Raw genomic sequence first — 26,836 nt, forward strand, 5'->3', positions numbered from 1 at the left:
TGCCAGTCCTTGACCACGTGCAACAGTTGCTGTGCTTCTTCGGTCTAGTCTTGCGCAGTGCGTCTAAATCCGGCCTGGATCAATGACCACAAAAACGTGGCCCGTGTAGCTCGCAGGCCATCGATTTTCCCCAGTTCAGTTCAGTTTTTGCCAGCGCCGCGTTCGGTTCTCTTCTCCGATGCGAATTAATTTTTGGGACTCTGTCGCGCCGATTTGGGTTATATAATGTCTTGGAAATTCAGCATGGAACAACCCAAACCCGGAACTGAAACCGCTTTAGAAGCCTGCGATTATTTCGTGGATGAGGTCATTGAGGCATCCTCAATACGGGGTGGGAATTGAAGAAGCCCAAGGGTGTTGGCCCACATATGTTTAACAAAAGGACAACCTCTCGTTCACAGATGCCCGGGAGGAAGTGCGTCAGATCAAACACGGAGAACTAAGAACGGCAGTAAGCTCTGGAGATGAGAGGACTGTACGGGTCCTGCTGGCGGCCCTGGGAGCCGAGCGACAGATTATAGTCAATATGGCACCTTCAGGAGCGAATACTCTACTTTTCATGTGAGGAACTTAATTTTTTTTATTTTATTTTTTGGGCCAATCTTATGAAGATAATCTTTAGAGCGTGCCAGTGTGGTTACGAAAGCATCACTCAGAGGCTTTTGGATGCTGGAGCGGACGGTCGTTCCCATGCCGTCACCAAGTACTCACCCTTATACGGCGCTGTTCACAGTGGTCATTTGGGAATCGCTCGGTTGATGCTGGATCGCTTTCCAGAACTTATTCAACAACCGACTGTCGAGCGTTGGCTGCCTCTGCATGCCGCCTGCATTAACGGACACATCAAGCTTTTGGAGCTCCTTATTAGCTACTGCTATCCCGACTACCTCTATCAGACATATCGCGACGAGGAAGGCCAGTGGGAATGGCGACTTCCCTTTGACGCAAACGCTCACGATGTGACGGGTCAGACCAGTTTGTATATAGCCAGCATCTTAGGCAATAAGCAATTGGTAGGGGTTCTTCTTAAGTGGCAACTCCAATGCAGGCGCACATTGGGTGATTCGGCCAGCTCAGTGAGCACCCCTATCACACCTACCAGAAAACGCATTTCGTTTGGCATCCAGGCCATCATGTCCAAGCTGCACATATCTGGCGAGTCGGAAGGTCTCGATGAGCAGGCTTCCCAAGAGTCTACTGAATGTCAAAGATGTCCCATCAACGTTAATCTGCTGTGTGGAGCGGCGAGGGAAACTGCTTTATTAGCGGCAGTTCGGGGTGGTCACCTAGACGTTGTGCAGGCTCTGCTGCAGCACGGAGCAAATCCGAATATTGTGGCCAGACCAGTTGAAGATCACAACGACCCGAAGTGTTGTGAGGAAATATACGGGCTAAGCAATGTTCCTATTGCAGAGGCCTGCAAACAAAGATCCCTGGCCATGTTGGATATTTTGCTGAGACACGGAGCTCGCGACGACAATGGTACGGCCATCGGGATGGCCATTACTGGCGGCGACGAAGCCATCTTGAGCCGCCTTTTGGCACGACGTGTCCATCCGGACTCTGACTATAAAATCAATAAAAAGGGCCTTCCCACACCGGTGGAGGTGAACGTGTTTTTGCCGTCCACTAGCAACATATCTTACAGCGCCATGTTTCCCAACGTACCGACCATTATCGACTGGCACAGCTTGGGTTCCAGCGTTCAATTGTCAGTGGTGAGGATTCCTTGGATGGTCAGTGGAGTTTTGCTGCTGAATCCAAAACTGCAGTCACATCCCCGACTTAACGAAGTTGCTTTGACTGCAATCACGCGAATTGATTTCTCGCATAATATCCTAACGGCCATTCCGCAGGAATTGTTTCATTTGGTTAGCCTAAAGTGAGTAAAATTTAAAAGAAAACACATTAATTTGTATAAAAATAATATTGTATTTTCAGATATCTGAATGTGGCTCAAAACAAGATCACTGATTTGCCTTCACCAATGGGCAAGTCATATGGTTGTCCCGTTCTGGATGAGCTTTTCCTGCAGGACAATCAGTTGACAGCACTACCGGCCGCAATCTTTCACCTTCCCGCCCTATCTATTCTGGATGTCTCAAACAATAAGCTTCAACAGCTTCCATTTGATCTGTGGCGGGCGCCCAAGTTGCGAGAACTAAATGTAGCCTTTAACCTATTACGGGATCTTCCTGTGCCGCCAATGCAGACGAGCAGTTCATTGCTGAGCCTGGACAAACTCCAGCTGCAGACATTCGAGGAGTCCCCGTCAAATAAACCACGTAATGTGACGCAGCAGAGGCTTACCCATCGGAATCTCTGGTCGGCTACGTTGGAGATAACAGACAATGATATGAAGTGGCAGCATGAAACGGATTTCGGCGATGGAAAAACACCTGGTGTGGGCTCCTCCCAGCTAAGTAGCCTGAATATAGCAAATAACCTTTTTACCAGTATACCTGCTGCTCTGCCCTGTTTGGCGGTCAATTTAACCAGGCTAAATATGTCGTACAATAGTCTGCGTTCCATGGGGCATGTAACTAGTTATCCGGCGACGCTAAAACAGTTAGATCTAAGCCACAATGAGATTTCATGTTGGCCGAGTTTGCCACGAATTACCGAATCGGATCCGCACCTACTTTGCTATAGTTGTGTCCAGCTGCCGGAGGGTCGCGAGGAAGAGCAGGCTTACAAGACGTCTTCCTCAAAGGGTAGCTCCTCCTCCGCCACATCTTTCCGTGCCTCGGTGTTGAAGAGTGTTTGCAGACATAGGCGACACTTACGCTTAGAGTCGTTACGTACTTTGATATTGGCGGACAACCTACTCACCCGCATCCAGTTGTCAACTGACGACGCCACAACGTTGTTTAATGAAAGCGAGGACGCCGATTGGAGTGTAGTGGGTGTTAACCGTTCAAAGGTTATATTTCCCAACCTGTCTATGCTGGATATGACTAACAATTGTCTGAAAGAGATTCCCGCCTCGTTACACGAACTAAGCAGTCTATCTGTGTTAAATATTAGTGGCAACGTGAATATTACTGAGCTGCCGCCGCATTTGGGTCTTCTCTCGCGGCTTTGGAATCTTAACACGCGTGGTTGCCTTCTGCAGGAACCACTACGATCTATGATCGAGAGCAAGAAGCACAAGACGATGGATATCGTGGGATACCTTAAGTCTATCTACGAGGATGCCCAGCCTTATGCACGGATGAAGCTTATGGTAGTGGGGGTGGCTGGAATCGGTAAGAGTACACTGCTAGATTTGCTTCGGCAGGGAGCAGGCTCAGGTTCCAGTTCCAGTTCCCACCGATCTCGCGCTAGTGAGAATCATTGGGCCAAGCGAATGGGCCATGCACGCAGCACATCTCGATCGCATCGTCATTCATCAGCCTCCAGCGCCAATATATCCACGGTAGGCGTCGACATTGGAACTTGGCTTTGTGAAAAGCGAAAGCGATCACCCGGTTCTCATGGCCCGGTGGTGTTTCGAACTTGGGATTTTGGCGGCCAGAAGGAGTACTATGCCACTCACCAGTACTTCTTGTCCAAGCGTAGTCTGTATCTGGTGCTGTGGCGCATTAGCGATGGCCACAAAGGACTCGCTGAGTTGCTACAGTGGCTGGGAAACATTCAAGCAAGAGCTCCCAACTCTCCTGTAATCATTGTCGGTACACACTTTGATGCGGTCGGAGAATCTATCTCTCCGCAGAAAGCAGAGCAACTGCAGCAACTGATACGTGAAAAGTTCATCGCTATTCCTGATGCGGAAAAAATTGGGCTGCCTCGCGTAATTGACTCTATCGAAATAAGTTGTCGGTAAGTGTTGCGTGTTATTTTATTGATCAAAATGTAGGTACATTTTTCTTTATCTTAGAACGCTACACAATATTCATTTATTGGCCAACATCATTTACGATACGGCCATGCAACTGCGATCGCCTGGTTCTAAGGAGCCGATGCTACTGCAGAAGATCCCTGCCAGTTACATTGCCCTGGAAGATATTGTTAATGTGATTGCCTGTAATCTGCGACAGGCTGGCCGAGATCCCGTCCTTGATGGTGAGCAATACAGACGCTTGGTCACCGAACAAATGCGACTCCACAACTACAAGAGCTTTCGGGATGCCGCTGAACTACAGCAGGCCACCACATGGTGTCACGAAAATGGAGTTCTGTTGCACTACGATGATTCCACGCTGAGGGACTATTACTTTCTCGATCCACAATGGCTTTGCGACATGCTGGCCCATGTGGTCACAGTGCGGGAGATCAATCCATTTGCTCCCACGGGTGTAATGAAATTGGATGATCTCCAACTGTTGTTTCGAAGCGTTCAGCTTCAAGGGAATGGAAACCGGAGGTTGGTCCTAACTCGATCTTTATTATTTAATTTTGTTAAATACTCTATAGTGATGAAGACTTCCTTATAATCTTTTTTGTTTACATTTAGCTACATTGTCAGCTTATTGAACAAGTTTGAGGTGGCATTAACATGGGACTCTAGAACGCTACTAATTCCTTCACTGCTGCCATTGCAAGAATCAGCTACACCCAACACTGGAAGTACAGTAAAGCTCTCTCAACGTTCCCGCGGTCGCAGTTTGGGTTGCTCCGTCTCGCAGGAAGTGAATCTTAATAGTTTGATTTATGAGCAGAGATCATCTCTGACTTCACCATCTTCTTCTACGGCTAGTCAGGGTTTACGGCGTATTCTTTTGATGACTTATTTCCCTTCCGGGTTCTGGTCGAGACTAATCACGCGGATTCTGGCTGATGAGCAGATAATCGAGGCAATCCGTGGTGCTTATGTGCCTTCCCAAGATGTAAGTAGAAAACGTTGTCTTATAATATAAATTATTCACTTAAATTGATATTTGTAGAAATATGTGGACTTTGATATACGCACTTCGTTGGAGCAGGACACCCAGTGGAATTTGTGGCAAACAGGTTTAGCTCTTTACTACGGACCAATCTTAATATTCAAGATCTGGGAAGTGCCCTTTCAAAACACTGAACGAACGCAACCTTTCCGCACAAATGGCAACCGTTTTAAGCTGAAATTAGATGGCATCTGGAGCGATGTGAATCTGAGCTCTTCTAGCATTCTGGAAGTTTATTTTCCACTTCACGAAGTAAATATATCCCAGGAAGTGGACGACCGGGAACGTCAGTTGCTGGCCGAGCTTCAGCCGCATATGTCCCAGGTGGCAAAGCTTTTGGCTTTGGCAGTGGATCACATTGATTTGCTTTTAGAAGACTGGTATCCTTCGCTGGGAACACGGTTTGTGCACACATCGGAGGGCCGTTTCCTAATCACTCGTTTGGTGTTGTGTCCCCGCTGTCTTTGGAAGCTGCAGTTGCAGCACAGCAACGAACCGGCAGATCGGGAGCTACCCCCAATGGGATGCAATAGACCAAGTCGAAGTAGTAGACGTGGAGCTGGAGCCTACTTCCTGCACGGTGTAGGTGATCCTGGTGAAGATGGTGCTTTAAACGTATTCTCGGCGTATTTGAATGCCACGGCAAGGAGAGAGCGTCGATCAGAGGATTCTTTGGGGGCTGGATCGGATGCAGACTCGGGCGTGGGTCCCGATTCCGCCGGTTCTTCGCGCAACACTTCAGTGGACGGACATCCTGGTTATTACCTGCCTGATAACTCAAACGTTTGCTACGCGTGGATGATTGAAGAGTGCATATTGTCCGTGTACAATCAAAGCAAAATCAGCTGCCCTGTACACCTTGAACAGTCTATGGCTCAGTTAGCTCCAGATGTTATATTTGCCGATATACCCGATAAGCACACTATTCCAAGCGAGTGCATCATAAAGGGATCGCTGCTTGGTCGAGGAGCTTTTGGATTCGTCTTCAAAGCAAATTGCAAGATAAGGGGTGCTAGATCGTTTAAGGCGGTAGCGATGAAAATGCTTCAACCAGTACCTCCCGGAGCTCGGGCCAAGGAGGTGAGCACAACACATTTAAAAATAATCTACAGCACTTATTGTAATTTATTAACTTTTAGAGTGCTTTGATGGCCTTCAAGGTGGCTTTGGGCAAATGGGACCGGGATCCACTGCAGCACTCTTGTAAGGCCTACTGCACTGCTCGCCAGGAATTGGCGGTACTTCTAACCCTCAAGCATCCCAACATTGTGCCTTTAGTGGGAATTTGCATAAAGCCATTAGCTTTGGTTCTGGAACTGGCGCCTCTAGGTGGTCTGGACGCTCTGCTACGGCAGTACCGACGCAGTGGCGCACACATGGGTCCGCATACTTTTCAGACTCTAGTACTTCAGGCGGCTCGGGCAATAGAGTATCTGCATCGCAGAAGAATTATTTACCGTGATCTGAAGTCAGAAAATGTCCTGGTTTGGGAGCTACCACAGCCACATACCGATGACAGCCCCCGAAATCATGTGCACATTAAAATTGCAGACTATGGTATCAGTAGGCAGACAGCTCCCAGCGGAGCCAAGGGATTTGGCGGTACGGAGGGTTTCATGGCCCCCGAGATCATACGCTACAACGGAGAGGAGGAATATACTGAGAAGGTGAGTAATAAATTCGTTAATCTTTATTACTATTTCTTGAAGGACTTTTTAATTTAAGGTGGACTGTTTCTCCTTTGGCATGTTCATATATGAGAATATTAGTTTACGACAACCCTTCGAGGGACATGAGTCCATTAAAGAGTGTATTTTGGAGGGCAGTCGCCCGGCTTTGACTCAAAGGGAGACCCAGTTTCCCAACTTGCTGTTTGGATCTCATGGTCCTGTGTTGGCACGAACAGCCGCGCCGTAGACCCACAGCTAGTCAGATCGTATCTATACTTAGTGCTCCAGAGTGCATTCATCTGTTGGATGTGGTTGCCATGCCGCATAGCGAGAAGATTGTTTGCGGCGTATTTCAGTCTATGGTCGGCCTTGGTGACGAGGAACGGTGTGGCCTAGAGCTGTGGCTTCCGTCATTCGGCTCCCGTATCGACATTTTGGACTGCACTCCATCGGGAAATCTGCTGCAGTGTAACAGCATTAGTTGTTCTCCTCAGCCACAGGTAGCTCCACCTAAGACACCCGAAAACGGTGCCCAATCACGAGCCCGTTCCGCTCAACGTTCGCCCAAGGTGAACATGCTGTGCTGCTGCCTGGTGGGCGACGCTATCTGGATGGGTGATGTTTCTGGCAACCTGCATGCTTACCTCACATCCAGCTATGCTCACTTATTTTCATATATGCTCGATCCGGCCATTAAGTCTGCTGTGATCAGTCTAGTCTACATGGAAAGGATAGCTCGCGTAGCCGTGGGCACACACAATGGTCGGGTGTTCCTTGTGGACGCCACGCAAGTTCCCAGCAATTGCGCCTTTGCCGAGGGTTCCTTTGTGCTCACGGAGATTTGTTCTGGTTTTGTTTTGCACGCCGCTTGCTCCGTTTTTGTTGATGGGTAAGTTTAAAAATATATAATCCATGGGACTAGCGTTAGTTAATACTTTCTTTCTGTAGAACTTACGAATTGTGGTGCGGTGAAATAGCTGGAAAGATAAATGTATTCCCATTAAACGAGACCGGAGTGTCTGGTCATCAGGCCCTGTGTCATAGTGAGGAACCAAATCTAATCGAGGACGTCAAAGTGGCCCGCATGTGCAGCAATGATAGTCATGTCTTCAGTTGCTTGTATCCTGGCTGTATGGTGTATCAATGGGGAGTGGTTTCCAAACGAATTGAAAACAAGCTGGACTGTTCAAAGCTACTGCCTTGCTCTGAATCCTTGCAAAGTATAGCGATTGATGAACATGTAAACCTGATAAAGTGTCAGATCTCAGCGCTGGCAGCTCACGATACGGAACTGTATATTGGAACTACTTGGGGTTGCTTAATTGTGGCTGAGTTGCACACTCTGCGGCCTATCAGCGTTTTCCGACCGTATGAAAATGAAGTAAGATAGATATCTCTATTTTCTTTTTTATATACTAATTTCTCTGATTCTCCTATAGATAAAATCCATAATAACGCTTTCTAATGACAAGGTGCCCCTGATCGCGACGATCGGTAGGCGGTATCGATCTTTGATCTCACGCTATGTGGACTCCGCAGAAACATCCAGCATGTGCTCTGCCGTCAATACACCCACACATGGTGCAGCCAAATCCGTGCCACCGGCGGATGTGGACAATCACATCCACTGCCTGCTGTGGCGGGCCAAGCACTGGACCTAAATTCGATCTCATTCGAAGTATTTGTTGACGTTTTTAATAATACACTAACACACACGCAATTGTTAAGAAAGGTGCTAGATGTGAGGAATAGTTGCTTGGAAAGATTTTGTGACAGCCAAATAGAATCAGTATATTTTATTTTTGGGTGGTTTATTGATCAAAAGTAAAAACATTTAGTGTTTTTATATCTCATTTATAAAAGCTTTTTATTTAGTTTGTTAATTAATGTTTTTTTCACTTCTTTATTTATTTATAATTATTTATTGTATTCTGCATTCTTGACATTTCCAGTAGAGCTGAATAAAAAGTAATATTGATTCGATAAAAGTCGCAATTTTTAAGGAGCTATTTATTGAAATAATAGGGAAATTCAATGCCTTTTAAATTATGTGTATTTTTTGTTAAGGAATTTTTTATTACGATTTGGCAGTAACATTCCGTCTAACATCTAGAAACTTTAAAGTTCTATCAAAATAAAATTTAAATTTTCGTTTGATAGTGATGGATTTTTGTTTGTAAAGTAATGCTTTGCATACATTACTTAGCTATTTGGAAGCATGTCCAAAGAAGGTCATCACCACCATTAAAAAAATTTTGCGATTATTGTGATTCTTGGACTACAGAAGCTACAGACATTGAGGACTGACGGCTGCGGGAGTAAATGGAAGCGGAGTTTTTTAGCACCCGCACATAGTTATTAATATCGATAACGAATTGAAACTCCTCCTTAAGAGCGTCGCGCAGTGGAACCTTAAAAGTAATAGACATTAAAAGTTGATTATCGTTAGGAAGCTGTAAACCCACTCGATAATGATGAGCTTTCTTCATCACAAACAAGACCCAACTTATAATCCCGTAAAACAGGGCGCAGCAACTTCCGACAAGGAGTACAAAGAATACACCCTCCAAGTTGTTCATGTCCAAACGGCGTGGCATCTGGAGCATCCTCTTTCGTGGCACAAATTCCAGTGCCCACCTCATTCCACCACTTATTCTTCATCTTCTCCAGCACTCCCTGCTCCTGAAGTTCCAGCAGTGCATTGTTGAACTTATCTCGATGTGGCCAATCTAAAGAACATCGAAATCGAATGTTTAAAAGAAACTTTATGTAAATTCTTAAATTACTCTTTCTCATGGCTATTCCATAGCCCTTCTCGTCCAATGCATCGCCAATCTTTTTTAGATTGCATTCTCGCTTGGTATTATACTCAATGGATGTGGATTCCATCAGGAAGGCATAATGAGTGTGTGTTTTTACGCGTTGTACTCCTTCCATATTGTCAGAGGTGAGATGTTGGGGGTTATCGGTCATGAATTTATTCATCTTCTTATACCTTTCGTCCTCAGATGTCTAAAGAGTATAAAATATTAATATTTACATAATAGAAAATATAGACTTGGCAAATACTATAAAAAAGTTCCTGGTAGATCCAAATTTCTTTGCACCGTAAACCACACCATCTTTGTTATCGGCCAAATCGTCAACGCTGTTGATCAAACTCTGTGGCTTTTCGATGGTCAAGAAGGCGGCCAAGTTGGCGGTGTAAGAGGAGACCACAATGAGGGTAAAAAACCACCAAAACGTGGCCACAGTTCGAGTCGATAAGGCTCTGTCAAAGTAAAGAGACATATAGAAATCGCTTAATTTGGATTATTATTTATACTTGGGCCCGATTTCGGAACCCTGCTGAAGCAGAGCACCAGTGGTAAACCAAATGGAGTTGCCTATGGTAAATTGATTTTCTAGCTCCTCTGGCTCTTCGATACATGGATACGGGTTATCCCATTCGCTTGGCGAGAGACGACCCAATATGAAGAAACTCAGTGAGACACCCATAAAAGAAAAGCCCAGAAACCACCAGACCTCTTCGGAAAACGGATCCATAAAGGTAAAAAGCTCTGGGGTGGCTTTTTGTGGCTTCAAATAGAGAATGGCAATGCCTGGAAAGAATTATCCTATTATCAAGTTTAAGTCAAGAGGAAAAATTTAACACATGCCTAGATTCATAAAGGGAATGGTAAAGTCTACGGCTTCTTCGCGTTCCGAGGTAATGGTCAAATCTGTGACGGCCAAGTCTGCTCGCTGGAAGAAAAATGTTTATCTATCCGTTGTTCAAAAGCTATGAACCTCTCCTACCCCAATCATGATTTCCCTCAACATGCCAGTAGATATATTGGAGGTTTTGTTATAAGATCCATATTCATTACCACCGTTTACAAATGTATAATTAAAGCCCAGCTTATCCGCCAGCTCTTTTATCAGATCCACACCATAGCCCTCATATTGACTATTGCCCTCAAGTTGCTTGTAAGTCTCCACCAGTTGGGCATAAGGTTTGTTCTGTAATTCCCTTCTGATAGCATATTGTTCAAGTAGTTTGAATTGCAGTGCCACCTACCGGTACCGAAAGTAAGATAATGAAGGTCTTATTGGCCAGTGAATTGTCGACGTTATCGAATTGGGCTGTGGTTGGTGCCAGACGCTGAGGTCTGTACTCCCTCTGCTCGTCCCAGGTTCCAACCTTCACAATCCCCGAGGGCTGCAGCTCGATTACATCCAGATGGTAGCCCTTACGTACGTTTCCCTCAAAGTATATTGGTCCCGTTAGCAGGTGATCTGTAAGACGGAGCTGAAATAGTCAAAAGAACTGTAAGAATAGTTATTTTCTAAGAGACGTTTTTATTCCATTCACCGTTCTCATGTAATTTTTGAAAGAGGAACCATCATCCCGGACACTTTCCGTTCTCTGCGAGCAATTCTGGGGGACTGGCTTAAATGGAAGATTCTTGAGGGTCTGTGCGAACAACTGAACAGCATCGTATGTCAGGGCCATTTCCACGGTAATAGGACAGGAACCTTAAAGAAAGTGTAAAACAATATGTATAAAAAGAAATTGTATTTTAATTTATGTTTTTACCATTTCGAAACTCATCCTGGTCGGTGGGGTAGCCTAATTTCATGAGCAACTCTTTTACGGCCATCTTCTCAGGCGAAAACAATCGCAGTCCAGTTATATTGGCTTCACTGTACTTGTTCTCCTCTAAATCAAAAGAATGAAAGTCCAGGTTGCCAATAATGTATTTGTAGTCCTCGTTGATAATGCCCACTTGTTGAGCTTGGTTCAAGAACTCTGGCATCGTTTCGCTGGAGCCTACAACCACAATTCGGTTATCCACGGATTTTCGCACTCGCCGGAGGACTTGTTTGTAATTGCCATTCAGTTGCATGTCGTATCGCAATACCGTGACCACGGGTCCATTCATCCCGAACAAGGTGGTTAGCTCATTCAAAATGTTCAGGTAATCAGCTGTAGGCGATATGGGAATTATAAAAGAATCCTATTTATGTTGCCAACAAATAGCAGCTCACCCGACTCGTAGAGGAAAATGAAGCGTGACCAGTTAAACTCCGTGATAAGGCTATACAGGGCTTTGGCCAAATCCGCCGGGTGAGGATGCAGATTAAAGCCTTCCGCGTACTCGCTCATGTAGGAGTAGATGTGGGGTATATCCATGGCATCGCATATGGACATCAGGTGGACGGCAGTGTGCCGAGATGAGGGTCCAAAGACCCCGGCGATTCCCAGTCTAAATAGTAATAAAAATAATGAAAATTGCGATGTTTACATTAAGATTGTATATAAAGAGCTCATTAACTTAGTGTATTAAATAGTTTAATACATCATTCCGTATGTTTTGATGTCTCTTTTGAGAAGAAAGTGCTGAACAAGTAGTTGTACTCTACTTTCTACTTAAGACTTTACTCGAAACACATATGTAGATAAAACAATCTTTATAGTTTCGACTTACCTCCAGCATCCTGCACAATCTGCCATAGCTTTGATACGCATCCCCGTAGTTAACCTCTTCCTTCAGCGATGTCAAGGTGGTACCCACTTCCTCGTTAGCCACTTCGATGGCATGGTCAAAGACAATGTTCATTTGCTCCGTGTTCTGGTCGGTGAGCAGGCCTGAAATCGAGAAATTCTCTCACATCCACTTTGGGCCATTTCTCTCTTGCCGGTTTGTTTATAAACAACAACTTGACCTAATCATCCCATTCAGTTGGAAAACCCAAACAAACAAACAAATACTAAAACCGTTTTTATGAGCTTTTTGCGTTGATGGAACGAACAGCTTGTTCTCTTTATGAGAAATTAAAAATAAATCGCGCGTTGAAAACAGTTTGTTTGGAAGTGCACGACAAAAAAAACATAAAATACAAAAATGCTCAGGCGACACACATTTTCCATTTGAGATTTTTTTTTTTGGTTCTTCTCGAAAAATATTATACTTACCAATTGGGACACTTCCCATACTTTGGAAATTGTCGTACCCGCCAAAGTTTTCATACTGAGCGTTGTTAACTGTAATTTTTATGCAAATAATAATGCACGAAATTATAAAATGATTGGTAAACATTTTATATGGTTTTTATTTAAAACATATATATCTATATATATATATATATAAATATAGTTTCAGAGATAAAAAAACATGTGCGTTCCCAACCGAATACTTCGAGTAAAAAGCCACAACTGACGTTTGCCTCCAAAATGTCAATTTGGAAAACATTTTGAGTGAAATATTTTAAAAGCTTTTTTGAAACTTTGGAGAGAGTATTAATCAAAAATATCTCAATATTAATCCTCAACCGGCACGCTCTCCTCTGAATCCGTTTTGAGGGACTCTATAGACTGAGATGAATTCCGACTACGTGAGTATATAGACTGGGCGCTTTTTAGGGCTCTTTCATTTTCCGAGAAATGAATGACAATTTTGAATTCTTCAGCCAATGCATCGCCAAAGGGAACCTAGGAATTTAATTTTTTAAAAGTAATAATGAGTAAGTTAATATGGTTTCATACCGCATAGAGTTTTGCTTTCTTAAAAACAAAGTAACACCAACAAAGGATGGCGACAATCATGGAAATGCAGGATCCAATGGCAAGGACAGCGTAAATACCACTTAGATTATCCACGCCCAACTCAGAAGGACCGTCACTGTCGCTTTTTGCCTGGAACAGCATTGTTATTGTTGGATAATTTTTCAGTTACCAACAACTTACACTACAAACGCCGGCACCAACTTCGTTCCACCATTTGTTTTTCAACCTGGCCAAGACGCCCTGCTCCTGCAGTTCCAACAGAGCATTGTTGAACTTATCGCGATAGGGCCAATCTGTTAGAGGTTTGTTAATACCCTAGCTTAATGTTACAATGTTTCTACCCACTTTTCACCATAGCTATGCCGTAACCCTTCTCATCCAGTGGGTCACCCACTTTGGTCAGATTGCACTCCCTAACCGTATTAAATTCAATGGAGGTGGATTCCATGAGGAATGCATACTTTGTGCCTGCTTTCACCCTGTCCACGCCATCCTGATTGTTTTCCATCAGCATTTCAGGGTGAGCTAACATGTATTCGTTCATTTTCACATAGACTGGATCCTCCGATGTCTTTGGATTTTATAGAATTATATACCACCTCAGGTTATAACATAAGCCCCAAAAACTTACAAGAAAAAAATTCCGGGTGGATCCTGTTCGCTTGGCACCATACTGGACATCATCTTTATTATCGGCCAAGTCTTTAACGCTGTTAATAGGACTAGTGGGATTCTCTATGGTCAAGAAGGCAGCCAAGTTGGCCGTGTAGGAAGATACCATAATCAAAGTAAAGAACCACCAAATGGCAGATATGGTGCGTGTGCTGAGAGCTCTAAATATAAGAAAATATTTTGTAATCAAATTCTAAGACAATATATAGATTTTTTACTTGGGAGCAATTTCAGAGCCTTGTTGCAATAAAGCTCCCGTAGTAAACCATAGGGAATTGTTGATGGTGAACTGATTTTCTAGTTCTTCTGGTTCTTCAATACAGGGATAAGGGTTATCCCACTCAATGGGCGAAAGTCGTCCTATTATAAAGAAACAGAGCGATACTCCCACATAGGCTATGCCCAAGTAAAGCCATACTTCGGAGGAAAATGGGTCCATAAAGGAGAATAGAGCGGGAGGAGCCTTTTGGGGTTTAACATATAAAATTGCTATGCCTGGTAAATCCAAACAAATTATTAGAAAATGATTATTTGTTTTTTTAAGGATATCTTACCCAAATTCATAAATGGTATAGAGAAATCGATGACTTCTTCTCTCTCCGATGTTATGGTAAGATCAGTGATGGCCAAATCGGCTCTCTTTTAAAAAATATAAATAAATATTATAAGATTATTAAATTTGCTACCACACTCACTCCTTCAACGATTTCCTTAAGCATTCCTGTCGTGGAGTTAGTTGTCTTATTAAAGGAACCATAGTCATTGCCACCATCATGGAAGGTAAAGTTAAAGCCAAGTTTATCAGCCAACTCTTTGATTAGATCCACACCATAACCCTGGTATTGATTGTTGCCAATTAGTGTGTCAATACTCTCGACGAGACTGGCATAAGGCTTGGTCTGTAATTTCATGGGTAACATTAAAACAATTGGAAATCTACACATATGTTAATGATAGTTTACCGCAACAGATATTAGAACCCTGAAGGTTTTGTTGACCAGAGAACCGTCATCAATATCATTAAAGTTTATAATTTGAGGTGGTCGTTGGAACTCAAAGTCCTTGCCATCCTCCCAAGTGCCAACCTTGACCAATCCACTAGTTTGCAACTCGATGACATCGAATTTAAAACCCTTTCGTGCATTTCCCTCGAAATATATGCGACCTGTGATGGTTTTTTCTTTGATATCCATCTGTTTAAAGTTATTAGGTTTATTTTTATTATTGATTATTAAAGAGTACAAACCGATCTCATGTAGTTTCTAAAAGTTGAACCATCAGGTTGAACGTTGTCATGTCGCTCGGAACAGTTGAGCACCTGGGGCTGATAGGGCAGGTGCTTCGTTGTCTCTGCAATCACTCGTACTGCATCATAGGTGAGAGCCATGGACATCGTAATAAAAGTGGAACCTTTAAAAAAGGAACACACATTACTTATAAAGCTAGAACTTTGAATATATTTTCTTACCAGTATTTTCCGGTTCGCTTTCTCCAAGTTCCTGGTGCAACTTTTCAACCAGATCTCGTACTTCCTCCTGATCGGGTGAAAACATTCGTATGCCCGTAATGTTTGCTTCACTGTACTTGTACTCCTCCAGCTCGAATGTATGCAAGTCTAAGTTCCCTATTACGTAGGTATAATCCTCGTTCATGATGCCCACCTGTTGGGCCTGACGAAGGAGCTCGGCCACGCCCTCTGTTGAACCCACGACTACTATGCGACTATCCTCCGATTTTCTGATGCGTCTTAGGACAGATTTGTAATTACCATTCAGATTCAGATCGTAGCGCATCACTTTAATGACAGGTCCCTTGACTCCATACATGGCCATTAAGTGATCCAAAATCTTCAGGTACTCAGCTTAAATATAAAACCAGGAATAAGTTAAGAGTCATAGTACTTTCAAAGCATCACAAACCGGATTCATAACAGAATATGAAGCGAGACCAATCAAACAGATTGACGATGTCGTAGAGAACGTGGGCTATATCTTCAGGGCTCGGGTATAGGTTGAATCCATCCGGATGGGCACTCCAAGAGAGATGCGGGTATATAAATGGTATGTCCTTGGAGTCGCAGGCATTTAGCAGATGAGAGGCCGTGTGCTTGGCAGCCGGCCCAAAAACGGCACCCACTCCACCCTAGAAAAGAATGTTAATCAGGTCGTTTTTTGAATTTGGCAAGAAATTGCAGATGGCTCACCTGCATCAGCCTGCACAGTTGGGCAAAGGCCTGAACGGAATTTCCATAGGCAACCTGCTCTGTTTCCCCGGCCAAAGGAACACTCAGCTCATTGTTTACCACCGATATGGCGTGCTCGAAGGTCTGTCGGATTCTATCGGTGGCGTCGTCTGTGATAAGACCTGTGTGCATAGTTTGAGTCAAAAGGAAATTCGGGAGAGTAAACTGCTTAAGCTCTTCGGAGTCTTTCACTCACCAAGGGTAATGGATTGGCCACTGGATGAACCGTAATTACTGCCCCCATAAAATTGTCCGTGCACCTTATTGAGGCCAAGAAAAATGACCAGTATCCAACAGATCTGCATTGCATTCAATTATTGAAGTTTCGATTTAGAATTTTTCATTTCCCTCCGCTCGTTTTATGTTTTTCCAACAATGTGTATATATAAATTGATATGTATATTTTTGGATCACCCACTGGCGCGATGTCTTTGAAGTTCTTTAGTCGACGAGAGCACGTTTCTAACTGAATGGCCACTCATAATTTCTTTAAAAATTCCACTCAAAAGTTTTCCAAAATTGTGTTTTTTGAACTTGAAAGCTGCCAGTGTTGAGCAATCATCCTAACATTAAAAGTCATCTTGTTTAATAATATACTCGTACATTTAATTAAAATTATCACAAACATAAATTGCATCGTAAACTAAACTATTGCACGTTAAAAATATAAATAGTTAAAGGCTAAAAAATATATAGAGATTTGAAAGTTAATTTTTGGCACATTATCTTTGTTGTGATGGTAGTCAATAAATCCACTTCGATCCGCGGCATATCTTTGGGAATATCCAGCTTGATTTTTCCGTAAATTGAACTCTGAAATAAAGATGGAAATCTTAACAGAATGAAATAATGTTTTTGTACAGATAAGCTAAATGTATAATAAATAGAACTACTCCAACCGCGACTGAAATTCCAAGTGGCACGCATCAATTGCAGTTTTATTGGAAAGACAATTGGAGAAGTTGCTTCCCCGGGCAAGAAACAGAGCCAACTGCTGGGCATAAATCACCATTAATTAAGTGAGTGCGCCCCAATTGAAGTGCGATGTCGCTGTTGGCACAACAGTTAGGCGGGGAATGGGTAACGAGCTACAAGGAATCTGCAGCAGACACCACCACTTTCACCATTAAGAGGCGCCTAAAGTGGAGCAATTAGAGCCTCGACAGGGAGGTTCTACTCGGATGGCAATCATCTGTGAACTCACCAACTGGCCTGCCTTCGGTCTTTGGTTTCTAGGACTGCGTGGCATACGACATGTTTAATACTCTTAGGCTATAGAAGTAGTCTCGGGAACTACCAAACGCTGCACTTCTTGTGGGGATTCATGGGGGATCCCAGGGGACAATTGAACTCTCGCGCAAAGTCAAAAGAGTTCGATAGCGTTCCAATCACCCGGAAGCGACCTGGACTATGAATGGCTGTGTTTAGCTTATTCCGTATGGCTTCCGGTCGCATCGCTCCGCACCACACCTGGCCGAAATTGAGGAAGAACAGCTGCGGCCCTGTCATATTAAGACCAGGTAGGATCTCGTCTTGGACTTCGTTGGGATGCTCCTCCAGCCAGCGCTGGTAGGCGTGGAAGGCCTGGCGCAATCCTCCATTGTCCGCTATATTCTCACCTGAAATCAATAAATAAAATATTTAATAAATAACACAGAATCAATGCTAAAATAATCCTAAATATTTCCTGGCACGATCAACACCAATAGACTTACCCTGCGTACTCTCTCCATTCAGGACAATGCCCACCTCCTCCACAGTGTAGTTGCTGTACTGGGCGATAATGCAGCGGGCTCTCTCATCGAATCCTCGGATAGAGGAGTCAGTCCACCACTTGTGAATGTTGCCATTCCGATCGAAGAGCCTTCCCTTGTCATCGAAACCGTGGGTCAGTTCATGGCCTATGACAACACCAATGCCGCCAAAGTTCAGCGATTTGGGAAAGTGGCGGTGGTAGAAGGGCGGCTGCAGGATACCGGCTGGGAACATGATCTGGTTCTTGTTGCGACTATAATAGGCATTAACGATGGCAGGAGCTGTTTGCCAGTTGGTCTTGTTGACCCTCTCGTGCAACTTGGCCTGCTCCGTTTTGGCCGTGTGTAGGAGTACGTTCAGTGTGTTCTCGAAGTACTTGTCCGGATGAATTTCAATGCCCGCGTATTTGCTATTCAGCTCACCGGGATTGAGAATAAAGTCTGGGTAGCCGATCTTAAGGGACATAGCGTTGACCTTCTCCTCTGCCAATTGCTTGGTGGTGTCGTCCAGCCAATCAGTGGTTTTCAGGATATCTCGGAAGGCTTGCTGCAGATCGTGGGTCATGCTCAAGGTGTCCCGCTTGCTATTGTTGTCGAAGTATCGGGTGACAAACATGGAGCCCACGGCCATGCCCATATTGGTGTTTACTTGGGCAATGCACACCTTCCACCGCTGGGGACTCTCTTCCCGGCCAAAAAGTGCATGATAAAAGTGCTGTTTAATGTCATCGAATCGATCGTCTACATTGTTAATCCGATGTCGCACAAAACGCCACATCATGTAATTGGCCACCGTTCGGGGATCGGTCTCATCTAAAAGAGTCACCAGCTTGCTCATGTATTCCACCGCGTATATAACCACCTCCTCGGAGCCCAGGACCTCGCGCTCCTGCAGGCTCTGGAGATAAGCACGCCACTTGATCTCTGGCACCACCGCCTGCAGCTGTTCCAGAGTCATGCGTTTGTAGAGCTATGTGGGGATAGATAATTTAAAATATAATTCAATCTATTTCTAAACTTTATGTATTGATCCCTATTGAAAGCATTAATTAACATATTAACAGGGAAAACCCGAAATTGCAAAAATTATAAAATAATAATACTATTGATAAAATTTTGGGTTTCTGAGAGTTTTCTGAGTCTAGATAAAGCATTTAGTAAGATTGATTACAGTTTGGTCTACAAATATCTAAACCGTTTGGTGATACTAACAAATAATCTATTTGTAATCATAAGAGAAATGGCTTCGGATCCCACTCACCTTGGTCACGTTGAGTCGCTGCTCTGCTGGCGCCGTAATCCCCGCCAGTAGAGTCTCAAATGCCACCAGCTCGCTGGCCACCCGTTGGGCGTCCGCCCTGGAGGCGCCCATCTTGTGCATCACTTCGGACATGTAGCGCTGGTAGGCCTGCAGATATTTGGCGTTACTTGGCTGAAGGAAGTACTCCCTGGTGGGCAGTCCAAGACCCGTCTGATCAAATTGTACAATGTTTTCCTCGGAGTTCTTAATGTCGGCGCCCACCCACTGAACGATTAGGATGTCATTGTTATAGCGCCTTAAAGTGGCAGCCAGCACCTGCCAGTTGAAGTGGGAATCACTCCATTGTGGCTCCAAGACAGGCCAGCCGCCCAGTTCCCGGATGAGCGTGTGCAGAGGTTCCAATCCCCGCTTAGCTAGAACTGCACTATTTACACAGGAGCGGTACAGGTTCTTGGCCTTCAGTTGGGCGTTATTTTCGTTCTTCAGAAAATCTGTATGGGCATGCAGATGCTCTTCGATATCCGCTTTGTCCTTGGACTTATCTTTTGGCAGAACGGCTGGTAGAGCAGCTTCTTCCTCTTTGGTCTTCTCACGTGGTGCTTCGATGAGGCGTTTCCTTTTAGTTCCATTTGTGTACCTTTTGTAGCGCACCAGGACACGATTGAGCAACTGCCTCTTGCTGACGATGTGCCGTCGGAGACGTTCCGCCGTAAGTTCCGCCGCCTGGTCAGCTTCTCCTTCACCTTCGCCTTGTTCATTTAGTTTGAAAAGAGTATTCCGCACCGGACTCTTTCGTAATTCACCAGCGGGATGGCGAGGTGTAGTCTTCTCCAAGAGATTTCTCAGCACCAAGTCCAAACTCTCGCGCAGCATTTCGAAGGTGTCGAAGCCGGCTTTATCCTTGGGTATCGGGTGCAATCGTTCCCAGTTACCGCAGGCGTACTTGTAGAAATCCACGCAGGGATCCACTTTGTTGTCCATGTAGCGCTTCATGGTCTTGGCTTGGGTCATTCGAATGCCATCCCGTGTGCCCTCTTCGTTCCAAAAGCTCTGCAGGGCAGCGGTGGCTTCACTGATCTCGGAATTCGTCTCTTCTGCATGTCGTTCAGCCTCACGCCGCTCCCGTGTCCTACTCCTCTCTAGCCAGTAGGGAGCAATATCCTCGTAGCGCTTCTTTTGTCGCTGGTAGACTTCTTCGTCCAGCGGTTTGATGTCCAGGTCAATACCGCTGCCGAAGCACTCGCGTGGAATGCCCAGGGGAAGGAAGGACGTACGGGAATCTTTCATCAGGGTGTTGCGCTCCTCCAGCTCCAATGACTCTCCATTTCCGTATCGATATGGCTGACAGCGACGCGCCCTTTCTGCGGCCTGGAGTTGCAGTTGGGCCCTCTTGCTCGCCGGCAGGAGGAACTCCTCGTTGATCAGTTCATTATAGGTGCTGCCCTCCGGCAGAAGGGCTTCATAATCATCCATATAAGCAGGAACCCCTTCTTGGTGTTCTCGCATCCTTTGCTCGTTCAGTTTCAGCGCAGCCAGCATCCCGTCCAGCCGCATGATCAGGATGAGCACCAGGGTCAGTGGCAGCATAACCACTGGAAGAAGTAGAAGCAATTTGCAGCATGTCAGGCCCGGACACCATTGTACCCGACCTGTCCTCTGATTAACACCAAGACCCAGTTTAACGCTCCTGGATTTGGAGGACGAAGGCGAGCCAGGAACCTTAGACGGAGCCTCGTGCACCGAGGGCATCGCTAGCTTCAGCTGGCTATGGCGACTCATCCCACGAGCAGCCGTAATTGAGGAGCTCGCTGGCCTTTATACTTTAATTAAACGCAATTTTTCGCGCAACGCAGTTTGGCGAACCGAACGGGACGTAACTTAAACCGAGAATGGAGAGCCGGAGAACGGCGAACCAGAGACCGGAGACCGAAGGTTGAAGATCGGAGGCTGGAGAACGGAGACTGCGGCCGAGTCGCGCTCGCATTTCCAACTAAAAGCGCCGCATGGGGATGCGCAATCACGGCGCGCGACAACCAATTGAGCGGCGGCAGCGGCAAATAGCAACAAGCGATATCAGCGGCGGCACAGCAGCAACATCAGTCGGCGCAGCAGCAACTAGCAACATGCAATCAATGGATCTTCAGCTCTAGGGGTCAGGGGTGGTACTACTTAGGCTGATCTTAAACTTTTTCGACTTAGGACATTAAGCATTTCATATTTCCCAACTAATACCTGCACTGATTTGACCCATTAACCTCAATAGATTCATTAATTCGCCTTTATATCTCTGTTAATCAACAGGAACGGCAACAAAGCAGATCGTTCAGAAATTTGTGTCATTATCACTGGACTAGCAATAACAAACAATAACAAACGCGCCTCTCTAGCAATAGGTACACGGAAAAAACAAACTAATAACACGAAACTGATTGGTTATAAAGTATGTATGGAATATACTTGTATATATTAAAAATCTTATGAATGACTAATAAATTCTTATCTCTGAAATGTTATAAATTATTTATTTTGATTTTCTTATCTGTAACTCACATAAATTTTAATCTTACGTTTGATTATAGAAATCAATTTATACGAAAAAACAAAAGATAGGATGCTTATAGTCTTCATTTTAATTTAGTAATAATTTTCTAATCGCAATATATATTAAATATTATTTAATAATATTACTTTCTTAAGATTGCACAAAAAAGATAAAATAGCCTTTAAATGCCATTAAATTTAGTTAAAGCGATAAAAATATTCCAGAAATAATTTTTTTTTTGGCAAAGTAAAAATTGAAATAAAAGAGCAACTTAAGTTATTGATATGGAAAATAGCAATTTAACTTTCAACTAAGCGGCTTTATTAAATTAGTTATATTGTTTTTTTCGTGTGCACAGCAGCCACCCAAGCACCGCCACATTGACCTCTGCCCAAAGAGCGTCTAAATTCAATCAATTTAATTTAATTTCACAAAACAATTGCACAGACCGGCGACGGACTGCTGGCCACGGGTTACATACTCGAGTGGACCCACTGGATCGGAACTAAGCTTTTGGTATGGCAAGGAATGCCCTGATACTCTGCAGATACAGATATAGAAGATGCATTCCCGTTGAAATCGCCCTTTAAGGGCTGTCAGCAGATCTCATAACTCAACCGTTAAGCCTGACCATTCAAGTGTAATGGAGATGGCGTCATTGGGCGCCACTAACTACTCCAGTCACACGTGTTTTTCGGGAAGGAGAGATTGGGCTGTAATCCCCATCACACTGCCACTATTTAAAGGGAATTAAAGCTCTGCGAGGCGTAACCGAAACCCAAATTGGCCCTTCAAAGTGCGACGGGGCGCGGGCAATTGGTTTGGGTTAGTATTACAAGATTATGCGGGTAATTGGTGGCATGCGATGCCATCTAATGTGCCTAGAACACCGCTTCGCCGCCTCCTTCTCTACGCCCGTAAACGTTCTCACTTTGCATATATACCTATATATGCCCATTTTGAAGGGGGAGATTTTCCGGGGAGGGATGGCTTTTGTTCACGTCATGTATGAATTTCAGTCTCATGAACACCGAACACGCAGGTGTATCTGTGTGAGATGAGTGCGAATGTATCTGTATTTATGCTGTCGGGGGAAATGGCGATTGCTTCATATGCTAATTTTAGCCTTAAACCTTTTAATTAGCGACTATGACCGAGATTAGACTACCGACTACTCGTCGTCCATTTGTCAATCCCACATGCTGCTGCTGCTGCTGCAGTATATGCTGCTATATATGGTCCATGCACTGTGCAATAACTGCAACATACGATATGTGTGTTTTCGAAAAGGGGGGTAGAGATGGCCTGCAGCCCCTAGAGCAAATGTTATGCAATTTGCCAACGCTCCGATGGATTCTAATTTCAATTGGCTTTTGTGTTCACTTGATCTGCGGTTCAAGACCAACCCGTCGACGCATGACCCACTGAGCCAACATGCGACGATACACAAACACACAAACACACATTCGATTGCGGCATCAGGTTTGCAAGAGGTAAACGAACGAATCGTGAATCAATCAATTGATGTAAATACAATATACTAGGGGATCGGATCGAGTATATCGCATTTGCTTGTGGCCGGGATTCAGCGGGGGTAATGACGACTGAACTCGGGTTATCGACACCAGATTAATTAAACTAAATAAGTTAATCATTAGATGATAATCATATGTTCGGCAAGCTTGAACTCATTCATTATAACGATTTAACTTCAAAAAAGTTCATTATAAAGCACACTCGTGATATATATGTGTGGTTTAATATATAAATATTATAAAAATAATCATTAATTTAAAAAATCGTGTGTTTTTTTCAAGATTTCTTAAAAAATCAAAGTAGAAGTATTTTTGCAAACACCTACAAACTTGAAAAAGTATTCTTCATATTTAAACGAGTCTTTTTTAAGTTCAATAAAACTGGTGCATTGACAGAATAACTAGATGCCCACAAAACCGAGGGAAATAAAAGCTTTCAACTGAACTTCAGTCAGTTGAAGTTCCTTTCTGCATTTTCGCACTTCAAGGTTACCCTAAAACAAGTTTCCACCTGGATTGCAACTCATCGTGATGCATGAAAGTGTTTCTATCTTTTCTCTCTTAGGAAAACCGGTCGACAGGCAGCAATGTCGAACTGTTGTACATGGAAAATTCGTATAACCTAAATTGGAATTCGGCGCCCCAAAAGAAAGGTGTAATTCTCACTCACACTTTATTGCCCGTTGCGTTTGCACCACAATGCACCAATTAACACTTCAGATTCCAGGCTTCTGGCTTGTACGAGATTTCCAGAGCGTTACTGCAGCGTTGGGAAGTCGTTCTAAAACTGATTTAGCTTTTAAATGGTAGAAGTACTAAGCTGCTAAGGCCGTACTTGGTAGTGATCCATCTGCTTGTTATCGCTCCGGGGTTTTAACACTGAGCTGTCTGCTGTTTTACGACCACGAGATGATATAGAACGTTGAGTATGCAACTGGTAAGGTCTTATTCTCAATCCGTCGACGGCAATGCATGTGATTCATGGCCACTCACCTGTCCATAGGAGATCGCCAGAAACAGAATTTTAGGCCCATTGACATTCGTCACAAAGCAGCCTGTGAATGTGATGTGATGTTTCATTGGGGATGTTTTCATGAAACTAATTTTTATAATAACATTTTTATCTTAATTTAACACAAATAAAATTACTAAGCCAGGAGATATTTATGTAACAACTTCATTAATATTTCGAAACTAATTATCATAAAATGTTTATTAACAACAAACTGATAATATATATATTACTTGTTTTAAAACCATCAGTTAACATCTTCAGATTAATAATATGGCGTTTTATTAAAAAATATATAAATAATCTTATTATTTTTGCAACACCAGATAAAGTTCCTTAATTATAATCTTTAAAACTTTTCTCAGTATGGGTATTAATCAATATTATGTAAATAATTCCGTGCGACTTGCTAATAATTCAAACACTTACAATTCTTGTTCATACCTCTGTAAATGCTAATTAAATTCATCAAAACAAAATGTGCTATTGACAACTCCATTTGACAGTCGGGCAGTTTTATTAATTTAAAGCCCGCTAAGAGATCATAAATCAATGGAGTTTGCCTTTGTCTGTGCTCAGGCCCACAATCATTGATTTATCCACTCACGTTGTTTGCTGTCAGCTGACAAGAACATTTCAATTACATTTTGATTGGCTAAGACCACACCTGAATATGACTATTGTCAATCATGTTTGTTTAGCGATGTTCTGTTCGTGTAATAAAAAGATTTCCCTTTTATTTGAATGCCTTTTATGGGGTGATTTAATAATTAAGCACTCTGGTTTAATTAATTTGAGTGAAAGACAGAGGCCGTTGCTCTGTTCGTGTGTGAAAATTGTAGCATCCAAGTGTTATGTGCATTTAATGTATTTAAATTCTTTGTCCATTCCGTGTGGCACATTAAATATTCATGGGTCGCGAGGTGGCAGGCCAAATAACTTTTTTAATTACATTACCATCAGCACAGGTCAATTAATTTCAGCACCGCACATCTGTACGTAGTTTGTATCTACATATTGGTGTTCGGGAAATCACGTTTCCATTTCACTAATGCACTTCCACTAGCATTGCGGCCTCATTTATTAGTCTAATTATTTGTGAAACACAACCGTCAGCATCGACAGTGGCCAACGTTTTAAATAAAAAACCAAAAGCCGGTAAATATAGCCGGCATTTTATAAGAAAATCAAACTAAAAAAAAATAAACAAAATTTAATGGGGGAAACTGCTGTGGCGACTATAAATTTTGCACTATCGATCATTGTCGGGCTGTGAGATAATTTCCAATAAATCTGCCCGCCATTTCAGAATAACCGGCGGAAAACTGCATTAGAGCGACCCGCATACAACATAAATTAGGATAATTACAATTGCACCCACAAGTGCCATTCGAGCCATTTGTGCTGCCTTTTGCCGTTTTTCGCCCCCGGGAACGGCAAGAATTTTGATTGCATAAACAAAAAGAAAAAAAATAAACAAACTGCAACTTTGTGTATTGCAAATTGTCAGCAACGGGCGTTCGAATGAAAATGAAAATGAAAACGAAAAAAAAAAACACAAAACTACTAAAATCCAATATCCAAAAATTAGCCAAAAAAGAATTACCAACCGTGCCAATTACAATAAAAACAACAACAAAAGCGAGAGGGTGCCCACAATTAGGAGACTCTGGAAATGGCCACAAATATTTGCCAACTCCTTGGCCAGCCCGGTCATGTTTGGCCGAAATTAGTTGGCCAAGCGGTGATTTTTTTTGGCCTACCATTCAGTTCAGGTGGGGTGTGAAGCGGTGCGTTTTATGAGTCTAGTTCCTGCAGCAAAACAAAATCAATTAAAACGAATCGCTGGAGCAAAGTTCCAGCCAACTCCAACTGGCTTATTCATCCGTGACTTTGCACTTTGCCGGCTATTGCGGCGCCTCAACTGCGGCTGGTTGGTTTTTTTGCACACTTCGGAAAAAACAAGATCACACGATCATTAATTTGGTTAAAAAATTTTTAATGCAATATAATACAATCTCGTTTGAAAATAATCAATCAATATCCTTAGAAACAAAAGGTAACACTATCAAATCTTTTTCTGTATTTAATTTTTAAATTTTTTTATTTTTTTAAGACAATATCAAATATGCAAGCAAATTGTATTATAATATTGTTTAATTGTAAGTGAGAAATAAAATGTTTTGTCCCTTAATGTGAGTATTAAAACAGCTTATTACGTTTATTTTTTAATAAAAAGCAACTACATTTTGAACCAACACTTTTTATAGCTTTTTTTAAGAAATCCATATTGCTTATGCCATTCCATAAATTACTATAATATTATTGTGGGATAATACTATAAAACAATTGCTGTTAACATCATAACAATCTTACAAAACAGTGATATATTATTTATGAGCAGTAAATATTTAACTTAGAGTGATTTTTATTTTCCGTGCAGTGAGTATGTCTTCTATTTATTTTGTTGCTGTTGTTCCCACTGACAGGCAGACCACCCGCCAGCGTCTGCAGTTCCCAAATGGCGTTGCGCATGCGCAAAGGTGTTGCTGAGTTGCTTAGTTACTAAGTCACTGAGTCGCTGGTGGTTTTGGCTTTGCTGCGCTGCCGTCTGGGATTTGATATGCTTGATATTGTTTTGCATGCCGACTCCGAGTGGCTATTGCTGTCGTTAGCCAAATTGCAACAAGCCGGGCTTAGGAAATTGATATG

General features: G+C 43.3%; 4 protein-coding genes across 5 annotated transcripts; 1 reads left to right on the plus strand and 3 right to left on the minus strand.

The window, feature by feature from the left end:
- The first annotated feature begins 138 nt into the window (after positions 1–138).
- On the plus strand, positions 139–8,551 carry LOC108117148 (leucine-rich repeat serine/threonine-protein kinase 1). Its single transcript, XM_017229406.2, is given in 12 exon segments — positions 139–331; positions 402–561; positions 623–1,882; positions 1,942–3,822; positions 3,881–4,366; positions 4,457–4,829; positions 4,887–5,966; positions 6,026–6,553; positions 6,612–6,743; positions 6,745–7,445; positions 7,505–7,937; positions 7,996–8,551. Coding segments are annotated over 12 exon segments (7,362 nt in total). The 5' UTR covers positions 139–225; the 3' UTR covers positions 8,218–8,551.
- On the minus strand, positions 8,433–12,118 carry LOC108117151 (glutamate receptor ionotropic, kainate 2). The gene is given in 13 exon segments (XM_017229411.2): positions 8,433–8,967; positions 9,022–9,141; positions 9,143–9,285; positions 9,343–9,568; positions 9,626–9,827; positions 9,882–10,158; positions 10,216–10,300; positions 10,355–10,558; positions 10,617–10,847; positions 10,911–11,074; positions 11,136–11,525; positions 11,588–11,805; positions 12,028–12,118. Coding segments are annotated over 13 exon segments (2,451 nt in total). The 5' UTR covers positions 12,069–12,118; the 3' UTR covers positions 8,433–8,817.
- A 742-nt stretch (positions 12,119–12,860) lies between these two features.
- LOC108117150 (glutamate receptor ionotropic, kainate 2) lies at positions 12,861–16,491 on the minus strand. Its single transcript, XM_017229410.2, has 14 exons — positions 16,217–16,491; positions 15,982–16,142; positions 15,698–15,920; positions 15,247–15,639; positions 15,025–15,188; positions 14,741–14,971; positions 14,474–14,677; positions 14,333–14,417; positions 13,997–14,273; positions 13,738–13,939; positions 13,452–13,677; positions 13,287–13,399; positions 13,086–13,235; positions 12,861–13,031 (listed from the first exon to the last, which is right to left on the minus strand). Exons 1-14 carry the CDS (start codon positions 16,323–16,325, stop codon positions 12,861–12,863), a joined length of 2,709 nt encoding a protein of 902 aa, XP_017084899.2. The 5' UTR covers positions 16,326–16,491.
- A 96-nt stretch (positions 16,492–16,587) lies between these two features.
- LOC108117149 (neprilysin-4) lies at positions 16,588–23,883 on the minus strand. 2 transcript variants are annotated; one of them, XM_041819004.1, is made up of 5 exons: positions 23,783–23,883; positions 19,036–20,627; positions 17,736–18,744; positions 17,225–17,639; positions 16,589–16,833 (listed from the first exon to the last, which is right to left on the minus strand). In XM_041819004.1, the coding sequence occupies exons 2-4, from the start codon at positions 20,620–20,622 to the stop codon at positions 17,314–17,316; spliced, it is 2,922 nt and encodes a 973-aa protein (XP_041674938.1). In that variant the 5' UTR covers positions 20,623–20,627; positions 23,783–23,883; the 3' UTR covers positions 16,589–16,833; positions 17,225–17,313. The 2 variants fall into 2 exon arrangements, with proteins under 2 accessions (XP_017084898.2, XP_041674938.1); XM_017229409.2 differs by lacking the exon at positions 23,783–23,883 and having other exon boundaries at positions 16,588–16,833; positions 19,036–21,036.
- Positions 23,884–26,836: the final 2,953 nt, after the last annotated feature.

This window comes from Drosophila eugracilis, unplaced genomic scaffold, assembly GCF_018153835.1.
Source record: "Drosophila eugracilis isolate 14026-0451.02 unplaced genomic scaffold, ASM1815383v1 contig_440, whole genome shotgun sequence".
In the NCBI taxonomy this organism is placed as follows: Eukaryota; Metazoa; Arthropoda; class Insecta; order Diptera; family Drosophilidae; genus Drosophila; species Drosophila eugracilis.